Source organism: Ixodes scapularis, unplaced genomic scaffold (assembly GCF_016920785.2).
Source record: "Ixodes scapularis isolate PalLabHiFi unplaced genomic scaffold, ASM1692078v2 PGA_scaffold13__105_contigs__length_92229423, whole genome shotgun sequence".
Lineage (NCBI taxonomy): Eukaryota > Metazoa > Arthropoda > Arachnida > Ixodida > Ixodidae > Ixodes > Ixodes scapularis.
The window spans coordinates 81306029-81322219 of record NW_024609839.1 but is presented as its reverse complement, the minus strand read 5'-3'; the positions used below and the strand labels follow the sequence as shown (position 1 = coordinate 81322219).

The following is a 16191-nucleotide window of genomic DNA, read 5'->3' as shown; positions in this document are numbered from 1 at the left end:
TTTTTAAATATGATAGATTGATTGATCAATCTGTCTGATCAAAGAAAATAATGGGGAAGGAATTACTGTAAATTTAATGACGACTAATTAGCAACTTTTAATGTTGATATTTATAGGTTAGTGCAAAAGCCTTATTTGCTTTTCCTTTTCAGTTTTGATTTTCTTGTAATAGGACATGACTTTTCTAGTGATAGTTAATTTCACGTTCTTATTTACTTTATCTACTTGCAATACGACATTATGTAGCTGACAAACGAAGTGAATGGCAGAAAGCTCAATGTTCCGACTTGCTCACAAGACCACAGTTTTCAGTTTTGTGCTCGTGTTCAACTTGACATGAATCCTTCTTGCTTGATGATTCTCAGATTTAATTACAAAACAAAATGCACGTAACGAGCATTAAATGATAATCAAACGGTGGATAGAAAATGTATTTTCGAGATTATATAAAATGGTTAGATGTGAATCGTCATAATAAAACCGATCCAATTTCAAAATTACAACTTTAATCATCTTGATTTTTATTATCCACCCCACACCCACAGGCTGAGTACAATATCGCCCGGAACTCCCCACACAAAGCACAGAAACCTATAATATGCACGCCTTCCAAACCCCCATAGCCTCTCCCAGAAGTGCTACACCTCCCCCAGGTTGACAATCCTGGACAAACCACTTCCATAGTTTGCCTGTGAATGTGAATGAATGAAATGAGGACGTGAGTCCTCATTTAGGACTCAAGTAGTGTTTTTAGTTAGTATTGTGGAGTTCTTTGTGCAGTGCTTTGCTGTGAATCGCTTAGGAAAGAAGTGTCTGCCATTGAATACATTGGTACGAATACCCCAGCGGTGGTGAAGCACTACTTTCAACACTGGAGCTCAAAATCACCACATTCCAATGCAAGACTCGAGAAAGGTAGAACACACTTTTAGATGTATATATTTTCGTTAAACCAGGATTGACCAGGGCGGAGCTGCATGAAAATTTCAGTCACGAAATTTGAATCATACGTTTAACATCCCTCGCAAATGGACAAATGAAATAGTAGTGAAGACATTTCAAGTTAATTTATATAAAAAGATACATATTGAAAGTAGGAGATTCACAACAGATTACCTTGTTCAGGATGAGCCTGAAGATGTTGTCGAAGCCTAGGAGTGTCAGCATGCCCAGCACAACGGACAGCAGGGATATCACACACAATGATATGCCTACAAGACAAACAAAAAGATGGTCACAAAATGGGCCTGGACTATTTATCGCGACAGTATGATCAGTTTGATCCAGAAAAATAAATTGCGCGTATCCTTTACATTCTAAGCTGTTCTATACAGTAGAGTTTTAGCCGCTCGGTTCCGACGCCCCCGATAGAGGTACGACGCATGCTCAAAGGCGGTCGGTGTCGGAGTTATCGGAACGATCTACTAAAACTAGTGTTTTTTTCAGAATGGAGAATGGCATGCCTTTCTATGTTCCTTAAAGTTACGTGCTTAGAGAATGAGTGGCCTTAAAATGTTGAAGCTAATTAGGTAATTTCCAGAGACAATTTTTTACCCCTGCAACACATTTAATGGCCGAAACCCACCTTACGGAGTAACTGGCTCTGTAAATGTGCCACCCAAGCAGAGCGTCTGCAAGGTCGCTGCTGCGATGTTGAAATAATAGGCGGCCCCCAATTATAAAGTTACGAGACGTTGCGCGCGGCAATTTGAGTAACCAAATGGCGAATCCCGAGTGTTGCAATCCTCTTCTTTTCGCCGTCAAATCGAGAAGAAAGGGTCACGTGAAAAAACAGAAAATGATTTAAAGCGCGTGCGGGGCGCGCACGCCGACGCGCGCGCTCTCCCGAGGGAAAGGTTTACCGCCGCCGCGTCTCTTGCAAGAGCGATGGTCCCTTCCCAGCAATCAAAATGAGAGACCATTGCACTACTCTATGTGCGACGCGTGACCTTGAGGCCACTGCGATGCACGACACACATCGCGACAAAGTGCAACGCTTCCTCTTTTCTTTTTTTCCCCGGTCCTTTTAGCGAGTTTTTTAGTGCACCTCGTCGACGTTCGAAGCGCCTCGCGCGGGCAATCCTGCCTTTACATTTCACGCGCTTGCGATGTCGCGTGTGGTTGGTTTCTCCGAGGGTCTGCGACCCTATCTACAAAGCACAGACGGTGGTCCAAGACTACACTTCGTTCACCCCAAAGCTGACAGTGCGACGGGAAGGGTGACGAGCTCACCGGACCAATCAGCAGCCTCCTTCTCATCAGCTGAACTAACACCACCTAGAACAGAGGTTTCAAACACGCGGCCCGCAAGTAACCGGCTGCGAGCCTTTGTTCCTATGTTTTGAGCGCTAGAAATTGCATGCGCCATATTAACCTAATGTCACCAATTGAGTTATGCTACATATGTAGCGCTGCTCTTATAATATTATCACATTTTTTCGTTTTAATTTTTGCTCTCCAGCTTTTTGTCACTTCAGCTGCAAGAACCCTCGCTCAACAGCAGCAATTGCCGAAGATAAAGCTATAACCTTCGAATGCTGGCCTTCAGACGCACCGCCATAAAAATACAAGTATTTTATCAAACTACTTCTATAAAAGTCGCCAGGAAAGCAATAACTGTCGTATAAAGAAATACATGTTTTTAGAATCCTCTTGAGTTTGAATGATTCCCGAAGAATTTAGCAACGGAAACTAGTGTCCTCACTATTTTGTGCAATAAAAAACATTGCAGCATGGGGGCGACGCAGAGTCATTTTAAAGGGACCATGAAATGACCTTTTTACTTTTTCCAGATAACTTTTACATTAAACCGTCAATGTTCACTGAATGCCGAACAGGCATCCGTTTTCGTCTCGGTTTATTAACTTCTACACAAAAAATTATTGAAATATCGACTTTTTCATTCTCTCCAACTGACCGCAAAACAAGCCGTGACGTAGGCCGTTTCCGGAACCGGAAGTTCTCTCGGCAGTAGGAGAATGGGAGTGTTAGCGGCAACGAGTTGGGGTGCGCCGGTAGGTTTTACTGCGTCACGCGCGGGAATAACACGTAGAAAAATAAACGTTCAGTCAGTCAGAGTTTTGAGAGGAAGGAAAACAAAGAAAATAAACGTTCGTCGGTCGCCGCCACCCAAGTAACTGTCGGCCCTGCCCTACTGCGCACGCGCAGTAGTTGCTTCGTTTACCACACTATAGATGGCGCTTGGCTCTCAGCATTATCAAATTTGGCAATTTTCGCCACACATTTCTAATTATGCTACAAAATGTGGATCTGAATATTATTTAACAAAACTTTTAGGAAACATTCGCCGGCTATTTATTGTTTACGATCGCGGTGCTGGTGAGGTAGGCTCTTACCCAATAGGCGACGTGGATTTGGCTGACGTGCTCCATTTCCGCGGATGCATCGTAGTGAACAGGCGAAGGAAGGAAGGCGCAAAAGAGTCCAGTTTTCTTTTAAAAGTTCTATAGCATATAATTTTTTTTGGCTCCCTATTTTTTGTGTTTCTTTTCACACCTTTTACGACGTGCGGTGGATGAAACTCGATTTTAAAATCATTTCATGGTCCCTTTAATTCTTGTTTTCACACCAAGCCGAAAGTATAAAGCACCCAAAACGAATCAAACCTACAGATGCGACAAGCAAGAGCGTGAGGTTCCTTCTCCATTATACCCCCCCCCCCCCCCCCCCCCCCCCCGCCCCCGCCCCCGCCCCTACCTTCCACCCGCCGCTTTACATTGGCCCTCGACCTTTCGGGGGTTGGACATCTGGCCCCCGCACTCAAATGAGCTTGAGACCCCTGACCTAGAATGATGAAAGTCTCCGCATTGCCTCCTCTCCCTTCATGTAACGTCATCAGAGTTGGATCGCGCTAACTCGGCTATTGGGTCCGAGTCCCACCTTCGACGCTCTCATTGAACACGAGCCCCGGCCGAACAGTGACCCAGCACTCGTGCCCAATCTCGGGCCTCGATCGATCTGGCTGTGATGACGGTGCGGAGGCCTCTGAGCGTGTATTGGACACGAGGGTGACGTCAGCGTTCGGCGAGGACTCGGATCGGCGTTTTCACATGACGTCAATCCGCCATTTTGTTGTTGTTTTTTAACAAAATTACTAATTTGAAGAATTACATCAAAACCTGTTGAGGAGATGTCAGCCTTGCAAGACTTATAAGCTTCTATGCTCTACGCATATGAGGGATCATGAAAATCCTTGGAATGCTCACCTTCGGCACACGTCAGACAGTTCACAACAACAAAATGGTGGACGCCGGCGAAAGCACCCTATACGTGTCCAAGCAATCGTGACAGCCAATGTTGTTCGGCGGGCTTTTTAAAAGGTGTCTCTCGGAGCATGGATTTGGACCTTTTGCCACACCAGGAACGTCTAAAACCCCTCCTCGGAAGCCAATGGACGCTTCGCCGCCATTGGCTTCCAAGGGCCCCTCGGAGACACAGGCCTCGCGCGCTGGCGCATATTTAACGCTACTTGAAAGACAAAACGCAAGTACAGGGTGTCACAAAAGAAAAATTTACACGGTCTTTTTTACCGCAAAAATAAACTAGGCATCGCCGAACGTTCATTCTCCGCCCAAAGGTAGAGCTAGAGGTCACAACCAGATGCCAAAGTTTCAGCCCGATCCGACAACTTAATCAAAAGTTATAAGTGATTCTCTGAAAATTTCAATGGGAAAAATGGAGCCCATTTTTGCCCGTTTTCGGTCTCCGTCGGCCGCCATTTTCTGATTGAAATTTTCAGAAAATCACTTACTTTCCACAGCCGAGCAGGCGAAGATGGCAGCGCGCAGAAGGAGATTTTTGCGAAGGTCTATTATATAGGGAGTGCGAATATTCGTCCGATCCAACTTTCCTGCCAAAGGATGTGTCAGGCGATCGCGTTTACTCACATGATCGTCGTCCGCACATGTTCGAACCGGAGTTAACAGGACTTCTCTCGCATGTTCTCGTCCGGCGTCTTGTCGGAGGCTCCTCTAGCTCGAACTGGTGGCAACGGGGGGCCACGGCTGCTTCGACGTGGGGTCCTGCAAAGAACAAATAAAATAATTTAAAAAAAGGCGAAATTCGAGAGATTAGCTCTGTTCGATTTACCTGCACCGGTGCACAAAACATGGAGGGCGGTGTACTTCCTGTGGTATCTCAATACACATACCGGAAGTACAATGCCCTACACTTTTCTGCACCGATGCAGAAATGCAAGGAAATCGAACGAAGCGAACGTTTGAACATTCTATGGTCTCTATTTAAAATCGCGTCCCACGCCTGCTGCAAGGCTACTCAATCTTCGCGAAATAGATCGATCTCACTCAAAGTTCGGCGCGTGCGTGACGCTACCAAGTTCTCAGGAACTTGGCAGACGGCGCTGCACAAGAGGGCTCGTGACGTCTCGTTCTCTACACAAGAAGAGCTCCAGCGAGGTTGCCGCACGTACTGAAAGACTATCGTTCCCTCGACGTAATGCGGCAGCGATGGCGTAGTCAAACTGGCTGGTGACATCGGTCCATTGCCCGTGAATATATATTTTGTAACTTCTCCTCAGAATTTGAGGGAGATAAGCGCAGGTCACAGTGACGTCGCCCGTGCGATTCCCTTCCCTTCCGCTTTCATGCGCCACCGACGCGACCGTTAGTTGCACTGTAACTTAGACGAGTGTGCATTGCCTGGTACAACTCCTGGGGTGCTATGTTGCGCTTTTTGGACTCGCAGGAGACTAGGGAGAAGGAAGTGACGTCAACGACTAGAGCAAACGCAGATTGGATGTTGACAGAAGAAAACGAAATCAACATCCAATCTGCGTTTGCTGTGTCGTTGACGTCACTTCCTTCTCCCTAGTCTCCTGCGAGTCCAAAAAGCGCAACATAGCACCCCTGCTCTGCGCTTCAGCGATAAAATTCACTTCAGTGTCCCCTCAGTGCTTTCCCAACGAAAGAGGTATCCGATAACGTGCAGTTGGTCGGCTTGCCCAAAACTAACTAGAGTCCAAATCGGTTCATTAAAAAAAAAATGCAAAGCGTGACGCCTAATATAGGCTGCGTGTGTTATTTATTGGATTTCCCTAGAAACAATAATAAACAGATTTTTTCTTTCTTTTTTTTTTAATTCTTACAGCACTGCCAATGTCAGCATTCAGAAGTTGCGCGGCAGAAACATGCTAATGTCAACCAACCCGTGTTTTACTTTAGATATAACGAGTGCTGATACCGAGTTCTCCAGACAACATCAAGCAGGGCCAGGCCAGTACAGGAATCGCAGGACGACTCCAATCAGGAACATCAGGAGAGGGGACGGGAGGGTCTCTCACAATAAGCTCTGCTTAATACATATTTACATGAGTATATACATTGTATATACCCCCCCTTTCCTGATGTTCCTGTCTGGAGTTGTCCTGCGGTTCCTGTCCTGGCCTGGTCCTGACTCATGCTGCCTGGAAAACTCCTCGGCCCCAACACGAGGCAAACAGGAGTGTCATTCAGCTAACCGCCCCGAATTAAGTTTGGAGGCGGGGGTGCGAGCGCGCGCGAAGATGTTGCTTCAGGTAAAAAAAAAAAAAAAAAAAAAGCGTGTGCAACGATGGTTATTTTTAACCATCTGGACGAAAAGTAAATAGGGAGAAATGTTTCGCGTGGTCCGCGCCCCTGTGCAAGCGCGCTGGCACATCACGTGCCGCCGCTTTACAGCACAACGGCAGTTCAGGTAGGAGAGACGACGTCTCTGTCACGAGTCGCGCAGGACACCTGCTGCGTCGCGACACGGAGGAGACGCGGTCAAAGTCGTGCGTCCTTCTAGAGACGCTACCTCCTTAGCAGGGGTCGTACGTTTGCGTAGCAAGGTGTGTAGTTGGGCGAGTCGGCGCATGACAAAAATAAACAAAACAGCGCAAAAAAAAAAAAAAGAAGAAAAAAAGGGCACAAGGACAGGCGGAAGACACTCGTAGTTGTGTGTCTTCCCACTTTTCCTCGCGTCTTCCTTTGCGCAGTTTTATTTATTCCGGATGTGAAGCTTGCGTGGCTCACACAGGCGTAATGTCCCCCTTTGAATAAGAAAACGGCCGTTACGTTTTAAGCAGAATACACTAAAATGCAATTTAGAAATGCAGCTATATTCATGGTCATGCACAATCATTTAAAAGCTGGATGGATGGATGAATCCGGCTGAGCCCTTTGGATCGGGCGGTAGCTTATGCCACCTAGCCATTTTGTTTTACCATTTAAGCTTAGAATATTTAAATGTGAAATCTATATTCACTCCGCACTGCAAAGAAAGTGGGGCTATAAAAACCCCCTTGCCATCATTTAATAAGAAAATACCTAGTTTTCTCTCGCTTTCTGCCACCGTTCACTTAATCTTTGCTTGGTAATCTCTACAGTCTTGAAATCCGCTCTCCATTCGCTGTCTCTAAAACCCCATGACTTTATTAAATCTATGTTGTCTTCGGTAGGCATAGGGTGAAGCCCTTTACAGTAGAGTGCGCGACACTCGGTGTCGTTGTTACGAACGTGCATTCAGTGAACAGTCAGCGTGTCTTGATAGGCATATGCAGCAAGGACGTCTGCCGAAACCTACAAACGACATCTGCGCGGTTACACGCACAATCATTAGCGCGTCGCTAGACAAACTCTGAAGCTGTTTGCAGTTGGAAATGAAAGCTGTAGGCTTTCATTTCCAACTGCACTTTGATTTATGTTGAACATCCTAGCGCAACCGACGATTCGCCAGCGCACCTCAAACTCACAATGTTCGAGGTGCGCTGTTCTATTGAAACACAAGTCAGCGATCCGCGTAGCGTTCTTTTGTCATCGGTTTTTCAGTCTGCATCAATCATGGTTCTCCTGGAAATATTGTGGCGGCCCCAGAAGTGATTACTTTATACCGTTCACAAAACGGGCTTCTGCCAGCGGCTGCTCTATTGGCGCGTTTCGATATTATTTTATCACTCACAAATCTGACACGTTCACGCTACCCGACTGTCTTCATCGCAAGCTAGAAGCCCGGGTCGAATGCGACATACCGCCTGCCAAGCTGTTCTTTGAGTTGGTTACCACGCTTCGTACGAAGCCCGGTAATGCACGGCTTCGACGTATAGCGGAGCGAAAGTTTGTCTGCTCTGCTCCCTACACAGGGGTTGCGACGATGCCAGAACGCCGAGCTCTTATTACCTGATTGAAAGAAGAAGAAAAAAATTAAAGCCGTTTACAACTCCCTGTAACGCCGAATTGGAGCGCAGCTCTTGAGGAGGAGGAGGGAAGGGTACTTCCCTCCTCCGTGACTTGGGGAGTCACGTGACCTTGGGGTGATCTGGGGGGGGGGGGGGTCACGTGACCTCGCGCTTACGCCGACGGCGACGCCACTCAAGCCGGAAACAGGCGCCTAAGAGCTACGCTCTAAAAAATAGTGGGTAAACCTCGAGGCACCTAGCATTGAGGTCTACCGACTATCCTTTCAATCAAAGTCAATCAGAACTCGGCGTCATTTTGACGTCACCGCAGCTCAAGAAGCAGACGACTTTCTCTCGGCATTAGCGCGAACAAGCGATCGCCGATTTGTTCTGCTTTTCTCTCAGGATTAACGGACGGTCGTTCGAACTGCTAGTGTGGTGGAAAGGTCGTAATTTGGGGCACTAACCTAAAGCAGAGTTCTTTCGCCGTTTGCTTTGAGATAACGGAGTCCGAAGGCCCGCTCATACGCTTGTGTTTGCCGTCACAAGAGGCCGGTCTTGTTGCAACCGGTTGTTGTAGTCAAACACAAGTTTGGCTACAAGAACCGATGTTGCGTTCCGCACCGTCAAGATTGCCGGACTCGGCAGCCTATTATTGTGAACTCGTTCTGAGCATGCACTCTAAACAGCGTGCCCAAAAATGGCGTAAAATGAATACCCCCTACAGTGTGGTAACGCCGGTGAAGTGTAACTGCAGTTTAAAGGTGACTTAACAGCGTTTAACGGTGCCCGCGTAACAAAGACATAAACGGGCCTTTACTTTCGTAAACTGCGGGAGGCACCGTCGTGGGAGTAAAGGGGGGAGAGGGACAAGTGGGTCAATCGAGGGAGCATTTAGATATTGCGGAAGATCATCCTGGTCCCTTCCTCCAGGTAGCCTCCCTTGTTTCGGCTGCCCCCGATTCTCGTCCATCGGCCAACCGGTTACCGGCACCGCAAAGGCAAGGACGCCTCGGTACTTTCCGTACACTCGCGAACGGATGGTTTAACGCGGGTATCGTTTAACGGAACCAGCAGGGTTTTAGGGAGCCGTTTTTGCACGTCCGATGCGGTACAGTGGGCCATACGGTAGATCGTCTCGTTACCGCAAATATGCTTTGCGCGTCGCCGAACGCTCATTCTTCACCTAAATGTAGCGCGAGAGGTCCGAACCACATGCCAAAATTGCGGCACTAACCGTTAGATTATCCGAACGTTACGCGATTTTCTGAACCTTTCAATAGGAAAATGGCGACCGCCGACAGAGCTGTCGAGAGCACAGAGCTCTATCGCGCCAGTTACCAGAAACGGGCCCCATTGTCGCATTGAAAATTTCAGAAAATAACTTATAATAAGATAACGGTTAGTGCTGAAACCGTGGCGTTTGGTTCGAACATGAGCAACCCTCTATTAAGCTCCGCTTCGGAGAAACGACTCTTCGAATTTTTTAATGCCTTTTTTAAGGGCGAAAAATATCATTGTTGCCAGTTACCTACGGTGACATCTGAAAATCGACAGAGCGATAACTTCCCGACAGCATATCCAAAGCTCGGGAAGTATAGCATATGTTTGGAATCGTAACGATAGCAAATTTGCGTCCGTTCTGCACTAAGTACCGAAATGCCAGCTCCCACAAGAAACACGATTCTCTAAGAAAGCGTAGGTCACTTAGTTGCCTCGGTTCTACCGAAATATCTGTGGCGGCAGCAGCACTAAATTACAACGCGAGGATCCGTGGACATGGCAACTATCCCTGCTAAAACATGCCGTTTTTTTTTTGTTTTTTTTTTTTTTTTTTTTTTTTTTGTCGCCGTTGTTTTTTGGGGTTTAAATAGAAAACAACTTCAATGAGACTACGTGGGCGCCGGCCAGCGGATCTCCATGTTGCGGGTTCGAATCCCGACCTAGATGCCCGCAATCTGACGGAGGCCTATTGCGGACAGGGTGCGTGCAATCGAACTTTAGGTTGCATTCAATAAATTAAAAGCAGTGCGCAAAAAGACAGAGACAAGGGGAGAAGCACACAGGTGGTCGAAGTTAATCCTCACCCCTCCGCGTGCCAGATGCCCTTCGTTAGTTTTTGCCACGTAAAACCTCAGAAATATTTCCTTAAAATTTACACGCATTGAGAAGACAAATATATCCATACCCTCAATTACGTTCGATTAATATGCTGGAAATAAAAGAGGTTACACGCTGAACGGGATTGTACAAGAACTCCCTTCTTTCTCAGATCGATTCATGAGTGGAATTGTCTACCAGAATACGTCATTACAGGAACTTTCCATTCAACGTCCACCAAACTTTTTAATTGGAGGTATAACTTTCTTCAGAGTTACACATCTCCTTATTATGTACATCTCTTTTGCAAAAACTTGTGATTTCAAAAACCGTTTTCGAATACAATAATGCCTCCTGGGCGATGTAGGCAATAAATGAAGAAATGTGGTCTCGAAACCACGTGGTACCAAAATAAAGGTGTTGCCAAAGTCGCGTGGTTACTTTTACCGGGAGTTTCCTTGGGGTAATTGTAATATTGTTTAAAGTGAGCTTGCGTAAGTACATGGGGACAAGGAAACGACATAGGAAAAGGTTTCAGAAAGAAAAAATTCCAAGTAACCGCTCCTACATCTAATGGTTCAAAAAGGGCGCCTCCGTTCCACGACAGACGGCTCTCGCAAAATCCGCGCCCGATTCAAAAGGAGGAGCATCTAGCCGCCCTGGAGAATGCTCGAGCCACCATTAAAATCCATTACCACCAACTAGCCCAACTACGTGCCTTGATGCAGTTCATTCCTCTTACATCGAAGCCTTGTCTGTGTAGCGCCCTGTCTGTGCCTTTCCTCGGCCTGGTCCTACGTCTTTCAGCGATGTTCCCACCATACAAGTATGCACCACCAATGAGCCCAACTACACGTCTTTCTCCAGAGCTGACCCACCCCTTTGCTTGGTTTCGTCACTATACACAGGACTTGAATCATACTTCTTAGATAAGAAGGCTAATGGTGGTTGAATGTGTGACGTCGCCTAAAGACGGCCAACGTGGGACACCGTGTCAGCATTCGGCTGGGACTCGTGTGCAATCTGCAAACCGCGCTGGCCGTCTTTAGGTGATGCCGAACATTCAGCACTACGGATGCATGGATGCTAACGGCTGTACCCTTTGTAACGGGCGGCAGCCTGCGCCATCTAGCCTAGAAAACAAAAGTACGACTTCCTTCCCTCTCCCTTCCAAACCAATTCTCCCTCCCCTCTACAATTTTTTGTAACTATCACCAGGTAGTGTAAGAAAGGGCCCCGAAAGGGTACTCTCAGGTGATCAGGCAAACTGCAAGTGAATGGCAACAATAGCGTGATTTTGGAGCTCCTCACCATCTATGGTTAGGCGAAGACTCACTGCAGCCAGACTCCCCTAACGTGTGCCAGCAAATACTTAGGAAGTATCTAACATGGGGACAAACGCAACCAAAAAGCAAACGAACGCACGCAAAAAAAAAGAAAAAGGTAGGCGGCAACTTTGTCGTTAGAGCGACGCGAGCTAAGAGACGTAAAGAAGATGCACGCGGAAGTCCTGCACGCAGCAGCTCCCGTAATAGCTCTGAAGACTTCGGAAGCAGTGGTTCCGGTATTACCCCCAAGGGCAGTCACACCGAAGGGTCTCGGTTCGAGGCAGGGCTCCGAAATAGAACGACCCTGTAGAGTGGCTCGGCCTCACTCTTTTTCTGGTTCATCCTCCGGAGGGACATCTTCAGGGTCATAGTGAGTCGTGAGTCGTGACCGCTCCAACCGGAGCTGGTGATGTCACGGCAGCGCATTTCTCTCCCCCCCCCCCCCCCCCCCCCCCCTTCACTTTTAGCATCCACCACATCCGTGAAGTCACTCGCGCCCATAGTGGTCTGGACAGAATTCCCTTACAAAAATTATCGATGAGCTTCTTATGTATTCTATAGGAATACATTAGAAACTAAACATAAACTCAATGATAATTCTTGTAAGAGTTTCCCCCAGACACCTGAAAGATGTGTCGATTTATTAGTGTCAATGCTTCCAGCATAATAGTAGACATGTCGTTAGTCATACTCGTGAAGGGACGATTTTTGATTTGTGCAACATTGAAAGCCTGTGCATAAGGTTGTTGCTGATTGGTTGTCGCGCGTGTTGTCACGAAGGCCTAGTGGTATGAGCATGCATTCAGTATTATTCACCCAGCAAAAACGTATAAAAAAATGTGAAGAAAAAAAGCTTTGCCAGAATTATTGGCCCAGCGACGCATGTGCCTGGGCATCGGCTTACGTAGTATGACGCTTGTCGACACGGATGTTCTCTGTATTCCCCTGCAAAACAATTGTGTTTAAAAAGAAGGAAAAAAAAGTAAAGCGGGGACTCAGGCTAAAAGACAGATGACAATGAAGACGAATTCCGACTAAGGACATGGCAAGTTCTTTCCAGAAAAGCTCGCTGGGCGTGTTTGAGCGTGTGGTCATAACAAGAACGATTCTATTGTCTGCTTCTGGAAAAGTAGCGAGAGCGCCGAAAGACCCCCGCATAAGGAAAACAGCACGTGGTCGCATCATTAGAGACATGACGAAATAGAGGCTGGAGTGAAATGTAATTCCACCTAACCAGACCCTACAGCTGTAAGGAAAACTTCTCGAATGTCAGCGTGCAACTGTCATCCAGCGGCCGACTAATCACCAGTGGATCCAACGACTAAGGACACATGGTAGAGAACTTGCAACATTTTGTCCGAAGACTCGTTGGCGCCGGCACGGAGACCGTCACGTCAGTCGGTCGCCAAAAATATGCCTGGTCAAGCGCTCGCCTTTTACGACGGGGCAGCGTGTTGCAACTGGCGTCGCAAGAACGTGTGTGACAAGAATAGTGATCATTAAACAAGAATAGGCGACACTACCTTTTCCGGCAGTAGTCCAAACAAAATGCCTACGACGATTGTGGGCTCGGTGTCATAACGGCTACGAACAGTGTCCAAAAGCAAACACCGCGTGTGAACTGATTGAAATAAGCTAGATGCCGCGAAACGGTGTCAAAGTGCAACGCCAAACAATCGAGTAACTTGGAGGGGAAAACAAAAACGTTTGCGGTCAGTAGGTTGCTGCTGAAATAACAGACTTATCAGCCGGGAAAGGGTCCTACCGTCGGGTATGTAGGGAGGAAATAAATTATTCGCGTGCTAAGCGCTCTTTGCCAGAGTCGAAGTCGCGACCTAGTAGCGACAGTTCAAAGTGGATCGAAACAAAAGGATTATGAAACTCATACCGTTTCGTGTCCGTCGTCGTAGAGCCCGGCGTGAGGAGGACGATGTGGACGATCAAATTCAAATCCACACTGGCCCCTAGTCACTACTCTCGAAGCAGACGACAGCGGCACCGTGTCACAGCCGCTGGTGCTTCTGTTCGGACCACCACGGAACCACGAGCTTGGACAGCACCATCACTCTCCCACAAACTAGTTGGTGACAAAGAAACACAAGAAGGGGAAGGGGGCAAACTTTTTGCGCCCGCTGCAAATCACTTAGCGGTGAACCGTTCAAACAGACTGGACGGACGGAGCTGGCTTCGCCTACCTGGCCACGCTTGACGCGCTCGCCAAGAAATGGGTCGGTCTGACTTCTCTCGGGGTCGAGCGTTCGGAGACAGACTTGGCGGAGCTTGTGGGGAGGAGGCGGAAAACTATTCCTCCTCTCTCAACGGTCCTTTTTAGAGTGGGGGAGGGGGACAATGACGTCAGGGTGGGGAGGGTAGAACGTTTGGGTTCGGGTTGGGGGAGGGCGTAGGGAAGGAAATCGGGGTGGCCGGGTTGTTTTTTTGTTGTTGCTTTTTTAGGTGGAAGGAATCTCAACAGCGGCTTCACGAAGGAAGGAGGGTAGGTGGAAGAGGGAGAGTGAGAAGAAGGGAGAAACTGGTTCGGGTGAGAAGGGGGAGAGGTTCATTCTATTCTTGAAGGACCCGAAGATCATTTTTCGTGGTGGGGTGATACTATGAGGGGGTTTTCCTCTGGCAGGGCCATTGCGCTTTGTGTTTACAAAAAAAGCTTTTACAGAATGGTTTCTTACCCTTTGTATTTATTTATTTTTTTTCCCTCTGAGGTTTGAACGAGTGAGAAGAATTCCTCCTGTAGGAACGGGGGGCAACCCGCTGGAATGACAATACGAATCATTCCAGGAATGTTTGGAAGGGGATTTTTACTTTTGTTGTTGGGTGGCGGGTGAGGGTGGGGGTGGGGGGTAATTGTTGGGCTGGTTAAAACGCGCTGTTTTTTTTTTATATATGTATATTATCTCAGATTGCTTAGGCTTCTTTCTACAATAGAAGTAAAATAGAAAGTCGAAAAAACTAACCAGTAAAGAAAGCAAACACCTATTATTACTTTTTTTTTCTGTTTTAAATCAAGTATAAAAATTGCGGAAATGGTGAAAACGAAGAAAGCAAAGTGCTAGCGTAAAAAAATACCAAATACTCCAAACAACAGGTGCTCCCAAAATCCATGAGTTGTGTGGCGCAATGCGCAGTACTGTTTAGACGAACTTCAGTTCTCCGCATCCCCGCTTCGACGCAAGCACGTGTTTCCGAGTTTTCATTTCATAGCTACCACATGGTTCGTACCCCTCGCACGGGGACAGGTTATGCGTCTCAGTTTCTTTCCGACGAAGACGAGGACCCGACGAAGACACGCTAGGCTGACTGCAGTGTCATGGCTGTTACGCTGCAGAACCGTTCCTGGCTTGAATAACCAAGTAACGCTCCGCGGCACGTTGCACAATGGACCCCCCTTTTCTTTCCTTCTGTCTTTCTTAACTTTTGGTCGCCTACGAACTGATATTGCACTGTCATCGTTAAAGACTGCTCGCTAGTCAGAACAGCGTCTCGTCAATCGACTTTTGACCGGCGGTGCTTTTTTTTTTTTTCGAATTCCGTTTGGTTGTCTGTTATTGTGTTAGCAATCGTATTCACGGATGGTTGTTGTTCGTTCGACTGGCATTTCCTTGTAAGTCTTCTTGTCAGTGGACTTTTCACCCCAAAGCCGCTTCGTCGAATGATAACTGATGGACTGTCATTTATTTTAAAGTCTTATCGACAATGGATTCTTCAACGAGAACCGTTTGATCGACTGTCGTTTGTTGAAAAGTCTTGGCCTTAGTGGGTCCAATTCACCCAATGCCACTTTGTCCAATGATGTTTGATCGACTATCATTTACTTAAAAGACTCCTAGTTCATGAACTCCTCAATCACTGGCACTTCATCGATTAATGTTCGATTGACTGTCATCTGGCGGACAGTCGTCTCGTCGACGAGCATCACATCATCGGTTCGTCGAAAGCTGCCAGGATCAACGTTTCGCGCCCCGCGCATTATAACGAGACTTCCTCCATCATTCAATCACTGAAGAAGTGTCAACTGTCCAACTAGGAAAATAGAGTTATCGGCTACTGGCGTGGCTGTCAATGTTATTCCCTGCTACGGTATACCAGTCAGATAACGGGAGAGGTTAATATAAGCCTTCTGGTATAATATACGTTAGGTTATTGTAACGGTCGGAGGAGAAAAGCTCACCGGCCTTTTGACGGATGCGGAGAAAAGCTTAGCTGCGAATATGTGAACCGAGCATTCACCCAACTGAGGTATGTTCAGATGCAATACCTACAAGTGGTCAGTCTGCATTTATAAATTCATATTTATAACAAATAATATACTTTTAAGTATACATTAATAACACAGAATCAGGAATCAGCTGCACAATAAAACTAAAATAAATTTAAAAAGTCTATAAACTGGTAATTAAAGTACAGCCGGGGACAAATAGAAAGAGTGTAGTAGGCTGCAGCATGAGTAGTTCTTTCCTAAATTGTTATGTGTTAAATTACCTTGCATGTACTAGTAACGTGTTCTACATTTCCAGAGCTTCAGATTTCGACATTTAAGAATTGGCACGCTTTCAATATTCTAAGCTCCTCCCATGA

General features: G+C 46.9%; 1 protein-coding gene across 1 annotated transcript in view; it reads right to left on the bottom strand.

Moving 5' to 3' along the window:
- LOC120836179 (scavenger receptor class B member 1) overlaps positions 1–16191 on the bottom strand; it is an 81166-nt gene that overhangs the window by 13318 nt on the left and 51657 nt on the right. The window contains exons 2-3 of the mRNA XM_042289997.1: positions 4908–5042; positions 1117–1211 (exon numbers count right to left, since the gene is read on the bottom strand). Coding sequence (XP_042145931.1) covers positions 1117–1211; positions 4908–5042 — 230 coding nt within the window. The remainder of the gene's footprint in view (positions 1–1116; positions 1212–4907; positions 5043–16191) is intronic.